The 7,742-nt window shown below is 33.7% G+C and overlaps 1 protein-coding gene across 1 annotated transcript in view; it reads left to right on the top strand.

Moving 5' to 3' along the window:
* STPG2 (sperm-tail PG-rich repeat containing 2) overlaps window positions 1-7,742 on the top strand; it is a 278,632-nt gene that overhangs the window by 108,486 nt on the left and 162,404 nt on the right. The window contains 1 exon segment of the mRNA XM_012641065.1: window positions 5,221-5,326. Coding sequence (XP_012496519.1) covers window positions 5,221-5,326 — 106 coding nt within the window.

Raw genomic sequence — 7,742 nt, 5'->3', positions numbered from 1 at the left:
TTTTTTTCTCTTGATTTGTTTTTCATTTTTTATTTAATTACATTTAGGGGGTACAAGTGGTTTTTTGTTACATGGATCAATTGCATGGTGGAGAAATCAAGGCCTTTAATATACCTGTCACCTGAATAGTGTATATTGTACCCAATAGGTACTTTTTAATCCCACGTATCTGTCCTACCATCCCCCTTCTGAATCTCCAGTGTCCCTTAAGTTACTCTGTATGACCATACCTACCAACTGCTTAGCTCCCACTTATAGGTGAGAACATGTGGTATTTGGTTTTTTGTTCCTGAGTGAGTTCATTTAGAATAATGGCCTCTAGTTCCACCCAAATAATAATGCCGAAGACATTATTTCATTCTTGTTAATGACTGAGTAGCATTCCATGGTGTGTAGACACACACACACACACACACACACACACACACGACATTTTCTTTAGTTGCTCATAAGTTGGTGGTCAAAAAGATTGGTTCCATATCTTTGCAATTATGAATTGTGATGTGATAAACATACAGGTACAGGTGTCTTTTTTATAAAATAAATTCTTTTCCTTTGGGCAGATCCCTAGAAGTAGGACTGCTGGATTGAATGGCAAATCTCCTTTTCGTTCTTTGAAAAATTTCCATCCTTTTTCCCACAGAGGTTTTACTAATTTACATTCACACCAACAGTGTACAAGTAATCCCTTTTCACCACATCCATAACAACATCTATTGTTTTTTGACTTATTAATAATGTTCATTCTGACAGGGTAAGGTGGTATCTCATTCTGCTTTTAATTTGCATTTCTTTGACGATTAATGATGTTGAACATTTTTTCATATGTTTGTTGGTGATTTGTCTATCTTCTTTTGAAAAATATCTGTTCATGTCTTTTTCCCACTTTATAATGGGGTTATTTGTTTTTTTCTTGCATATTTCTTTGAGTTCATTGTAGATTCTGGATATTAGTCCTTTGTCAGATATATGGTTTGTGAATATTTTCTCTCATTCTGTAGGTTGTCTATTTTCTCTGTTGATTACTTCTGCTGTGCAGAAATTTTTTAGTTTAATTAAGTACCATTTGTTTATTTTGTTTTGTTGTATTTACTTTTGGGGTTTTCATCATAAATTCTTTGCCTAGGCCAATGTCCAGAAGAAGTTTTCCTATGCTTTCTTCTAGAATTGTTATGGTGTCAGGTCCTACATTTAATCTTTAATCCATCTTGAGTTAATTTTTATGCATGGTGAGAGATAGGGATCCAGATTATTCTTCTGCATGTGGCTCTCCAGTTTTTCCAGCATCATTTATTGAATCAGTGGTCCTTTCCCCTGTGTATGTTTTTTTCTGTTTCGTTGAATACCAGTTGGTTGTAGATGTATGGTTTTACTTCTGGATTCTCTATAGCATTCCATTGATCTTTTATACCAGTATGATGCTGTTTTGATTATTATAGCCTTGTGGTATAATTTGAAGCCTGATGATGTGATGCCTATAGATTTGTTCTTTTTGCTTAAGATTGCTTTGGCTGTTCAGGCTCTTTTTTGATTCCATATGAAATTTAGAATTGTTGTTTCTAACTCTGTGAAAAATGATAGTGGTATTTTGATGGGAATTGCATTGAATCACTTTGGGAATTATGGATATTTTGACAATATTGGTTCTTCCAATCAATGAGCATGGGATGTTTCTCAATTTGTTTGTGTCATCAGTGATTTCTTTCATCAGTGTTTTGTAGCTCTCCTTGTAGAGATCTTTCACCTCTTTGGTTATGTATATGCCTAGGTGTTTTATTTATTTATTTTTTGCAGCTATTGTAAATGGGATTGAGTTATTGATTTGATTCCCAGCTTGGCTTCTATTATACAGAAATGCTACTGACTTGTGTATATTAATTTTGTGACCTGGGACTTTACTGAATTTATTAATTCCAGGAATTTTCAGGAATTTTGGGGATATTCTAGATATAAGGTAAGATCATTGGGAAACAGGGATGGTTTGACCTTCACTTTCCCTATTTGGATACCCATTATTTCACTCTCTTGTCTGACTGCTTTGGCTAGAACTTCCAGGACTATGTTGAATAAAAATGATAAAAGTGGGCATCCTTGTCTTATTCAAGTTCTTAGGGAGAATGCTTTCAACTTTACCCCATTCAGTATTGTGTTGGCTGTGGGTTTGTCATTCATATATGGCTTTTATCATGAAAGGCTGTTGGATTTTATCGAATGCTTTTTCTGTGTCAATTGAGATGATCATATGGTTTTTGTTTTTAATTTTTAATTCTGTTTATGTTGTGAATCACATTTATTGATATGGATATGTCGAACCATCCTTGCATTCCCTGGGATGAAACCCCACTTGATTGTGGGAATTATTTTCTGGATGTGCTGATGAATTTGATTTGCTAGTATTTTGTTGAGGATTTTTGCATTTATGTTCATAAGGGATATTGGTCTGTCATTTTCTTTTGTTATCATGTCCTTTCCTGATTTGGGTATCAGGGTGATACTGGCTTGGTACAATGAGTTAGGGAAGATTCTCTCCTTCTCAAAGTTATGGAAGAGTTTCAGTAGGATAGATAGCAATTTTTCTTGGTAGGTCTGGTAGAATTTGATTGTGAATCCATCTAACCCTGGGCTTTTTTTATTGTGAGTTTTTTTTTTATTACTGATTCAATTTCCCTACTTGATATTGGTCTGTTCAGGATTTCTGTTTCAAGTTTAGGAGGTTGTGTGTTTCCAAAAATTAATTCATTTCCTCTAGTTTTTCTACTTTGTGAGAGTACAAGTTTTTATTGTAGTCATGGATTATCTATTATATTTCTGTGGTATCAGTGGTAATGTCTCCATTTTCATTTCTGATTGAGTGTATTTGAATCCTATCTCTTCTTTTCTTATTTAATCTGGCTAGTAGTCTGTCCATTTTTTTTTTTTGTCTTTTCACAGAACCACCTTTTCATTTCCTTGATCCTTTGCATTGTTTTTGGTTTAAAATTTGTTTAATTCTGCTCTGATGTTTATTATTTCTTTTCTTCTGGTGGCTGTAGGTTTGGCTCCTGGTGGTGTGAGAACTTTAGGTTATTATTTGTAAATTTGTGATATTTCTGTAGTAGGCATTTAGTGCTATGAACTTCCTTCTTAGCACTACTTTTTCTATATCCCAGAGATTTCGATAGCTTGTGGTGCAATTGCCATTTAATTTGAAATTCTTTTTTATTTTCATCTTGATTTTATTATTGTCTCAAAGACTGTTCACCAGCAGGTTGTTTAGCTGCCATGTTTTTGTACAGTTTTGAGAATTCCTCTTAGAGGTGATTTCTAGTTTTATTCCACTTTAGTCTGAGAAGATACGTGGTTTGATATTGATTTTTTTAAAATTGCTAAGACTTGTTATGTGGCCTAATATATGATCTCTCTTGGAAAATGTTCCATATGCTGATGAGAAGAATTTATATTTTGCCATTTTTGGGTAGAATGTTCTGTAAATTTCTGTTAGGTCCATTTGTTCTAGAGTCCTGTTTAAGTCCAGTATTTCTTTGTTGATTTCCTGCCTTGATGATCTGTCTAGTTATGTCAGTGGAGTGTTGAAGTCCCCTACTATCATTATGTTATTATTTATTTCATTTCTTAGGTCTAGAAATATTCATTTTATGAATCTGGAAGCTTTGGTGTTAGGTGCATATATATTTAAGATTGTTATATTTTCTTATTGAATTGATTCCTTTATCATTATATAATGAACATCTTTATCTTTTTTCATTGTTGTTAAAGTCCATTTTATGTGGTATAAGAACAGCTACTCCTGCTCACTTTTGGTGTCCATTTGCTTGCAATATTTTTTTCCACTCTTTTGCCTTGAGTCTATGTGACTCTATATGAGTGAAATGCTTTCCTTGGAGACAACAGATGTTTTGGGATGTGTTTTTACATCCATTTTGTCAATTTATATCTTTTAAGTGGGGTATTAAAACCATTTACATTCAATATTAGTATTGAAAAGGAAGGTGCTGTTTGAATCATCATGTTGATTGTTACCTGTTTGCTTCCTTTTTTATAATTTCAAAATATTACAGGAGTACAAATATTTTTGGTTATCTGTATCAATTTTGCTAGGCTTCAGTCAGGGTTGTAAGTGTGCTCATCACCCAGATACTGTTCATTGTACCTGTTAGGTAGGTTTTAGCCCATCCCCCCTCCCTGCTTGATTTACACTGAGTTTTACTTCTCTCTGTGTACATGTGTGCTCATCAGTTAGTTCTGCCCATTTTCTTTTAGGTGACTAGGTTGGAATAATATCATGAGAAAAATAGTGGAAAAGTGCCAACTTTGGCATTTATGGTAAAGAGGCAGATAGTTTGACAGATACAGTATGTGGGGGATGTATTCTTTTTAGTAAATTAATGTTACCAAAAAAATGAACATAGGAAGATGTATAATTAATTTCTGCTATGTGTCAAATTCTGAAATGTTAACTATGACTATCAAATTCTGAAATGAAAACAGTGAAGCATGTGAAAATGGGAAAATGTATCCTTATCCCTTTTGTATAATACAAACAGTGTTGCTATTGTTTATACAGTTTAAATTATTAAATGACTACAAATGAATAAATTGTATGATAAATCAGACTATATCATAAGAATTAATTAATTGCCAATTAAAATTTTAGATTACCAGACTACTCTAGCCTATTAATTTACATCTTCAATGCATATGAACAATTATCATATTTAAGGGAATATGGGTCCTTTTGCTTAGGAAATATATTAATATAGATTGCCACTTAATTAATTAGTTATTGCTAATATAGTTTTTATTTCATGTATTAATAACAGTGTTAACAAATAATACCATATAATTGGCTTAATACCTTATACTCATATATTATTGAGATTACAACCTGGTGGTTATGAAATAAAACAAGAATTGATGCCTGCATTTGACATTAGAGTAGGCCTAATAACTCACCCCTAATATATTTAAACAATGAATGCAGATCCATCATACTTACCTAGATATTCCTATAATCCACTCTTTTTCAATTTTAATATTTCATTGGCTTAAAGCTTTTTACTTCTATATCGTATTTGAAAATTTTACTCTTTTATGAATATATGTTTATCTCAAATGACAAAACAATGTTGATGAGCTTCATTGCAAACTTATTATTTATTGTGCCACTTGTATTGATAAAAATAAATGAAATACTTTTTTATAACCTCTTTCAACATGTTTTTGGAATTCACAGGTCGGTGGAATTTTTGATGAATTGCCTAACTTGACTAACAAATATGCTGTTTTCCTGTCAAGAGCAGAAAGAACTACTAAAGTGCCAGATATGGTAAGAAGACTCCTCTAATTAAACCTATTTGTAATCTAGGAATTATGGAGGGGACTGCATAACATAAACATTATATTAGGACCTGAGGTAGGTAACTGGTAGCCTATTGTACCATCTTTGGCTAACCTGATGCTTCCATATTTTTAAAGTTCAACAAAATTGTTGAAGCTAAACAGAAGTTCAACATTGCTCTATGAGAGACTATTACATGGAATATCACTTGTTGGGTTAGAGAACAGTCATTTTTAGGACATAGATGAAAGCTAAACTCACTGTATTGTATATGGAGTGGAAGATTTTACTTTAGGTACAACTAATTGTACTAATAATGTAAATTTTTTCCCTTTTCAATTTGGATCTATCTTAAAATTTAAGACTCCTCAGTGAATTTTTTCATTCCTGTTAACCTGTATGTTGAATTGTGTTGCTATAAATTTTTCTAACTGAATTTCCATTTTTTTTTTTTTTTTTTTTTGAGACAGAGTCTCACTGTGTTGCCTGGGCTAGAGTGCCGTGGCGTCAGCCTAGCTCACAGCAACCTCAAACTCCTGGGCTCAAGCAATCCTTCCTGCCTCAGCCTCCCGAGTAGCTGGAACTACAGGCATGCACCACCATGTCTGGCTAATTTTTTCTATATATATATTTTTTAGTTGTCCTATTAATTTCTTTCTAATTTTTAGTAGAGACGGGGTCTCGCTCTTGCTCAGGCTGGTTTCGAACTCCTGAGCTCAAACAATCCGCCCGCCTCGGCCTCCCAGAGAGCTAGGATTACAGGCGTGAGCCACCGCGCCCAGCCCTGAATTTCCATTTTTATAAAGAGCTAATATTGAAAAAATAAAGCAGATTAAATTTAAATATGAATAGTTGACTATTTCATTCAGAATGAATTTATAAAAATACCAAAGTATCACACCTATAATTCCAGCACTTTGGGAGGCTGAGTTGGGAGGATAGCTTGAGGCCAGGAGTTTGAGACCAGCCTAGGCAGCATAGCGAGACCTTATCTCTATAAAATATAAAAAAATTAGCCAGGTGTTGTGGAGTGTGCCTTAGTCTTAGCTACTTGGGAGACTGAGGCAGGAGGATCACTTTAGCCCAGGAGTTTGAGGTTATAGTGAGCTATGATCGTGCTGCCACTGCACTCCAGCCTGGATGACAGAGTGAGATGCTGTATCAAAAAACAAAACAAAACAAAGCAAAACAAACCAAAACGAAGTAAAATTTAGAGTTAAAACGTTAGACCCAATGCTAATGTTGCTGTGGTCTCAATGTTTGTGTCCCCCCAAAATTCATATGCTGAAATTCTAATCCCCAAGATAATGGTATTGGGAGGTGGAAACTTCTGGGAGGTGATTAGGTCAGAAAGGTGGAGCCCTTATTAATGGGATTAGTACCCTTATAAAACAGGGCCAAGGGAGCTTGTTGGCCCCTCCACCACATGAAGACAGAGAGAGTGTGCTGTCTGTGCAGAAGCAAGCCCTAACTGGAAGCTGAATCTAGTTGTTCCTTGCTCTTGGGCTTCCCAGCTTCCAGAATTGTGAGAAATAAATTTCTGTTGTTTATAAGCTACCCAGTTTATGATATTTTGTTATAGGAGCCCAAATAGACAAAGACAAGTGTGATTAAAGTAGCCTTGTGTGAACAAGGTGATGTTAAAAGTAATTTTTTTTTTTCGTAGAACTGGACCATTTTCACAAGATTTTATTAATAGCAAATTACTAAAACAGGATCATTAACCAGGGTTTAAAATGTAGCTAGTCAACTTAAGGAAAGCATTGCTTGGCTGAAATAAAATTCTGCTAGGTAAGATAAGGCCAAGAATTGATTTATAATGTTTTCGACGGTGAAATAACTGGTACAAAATCAGGATGAACTAATTTAAGGAAAGAACAAATGCAATGTTAGTTAACACAACTGTCAATGTCTAGGAAATCATAGAAATTAGATTAATTTGGTGAGAGACATTCAGGATTAGACTTATTTTTCTTCTGAGGTATTAATTGACTGAATCTGAGATATGGTCAAAATTAGCATTAGGTTTTATGGGTTTTTTTGTAACTATAAATTCAAAAGACAGTTTACAATCATCTAGCAATGTTCTTGACATTCTCAGATTCTTAGTAATTGTTAAATAAATATGCTGTTTTAATAGATCATTTCTTCCTTTTGAGGAATTTTAGGTTTTAATTGTATTTCTCAAGAGAGTCATTGTCATGTACACCTTAGTATCTGCTGTGAAGTATACCATAAGTAATTTATTACTAATATAAAGCTTTTAAGCTTAGGAATTTCTATCTTAGAAATAAGCTTAGTTATTTCTATCATAATATTAGTAATATAGGTACTAGGAATAAACAATGGAAATCACTGAAGGCACCCATAGGAATGTGTGTGTGTGTGTGTGTATATATATATA

The sequence above is a fragment of the Propithecus coquereli genome, unplaced genomic scaffold (genome assembly GCF_000956105.1).
Source record: "Propithecus coquereli isolate 6110/MARCELLA unplaced genomic scaffold, Pcoq_1.0 Scaffold161, whole genome shotgun sequence".
NCBI lineage: Eukaryota > Metazoa > Chordata > Mammalia > Primates > Indriidae > Propithecus > Propithecus coquereli.
This window is presented reverse-complemented; position numbering and strand designations above follow the sequence as displayed.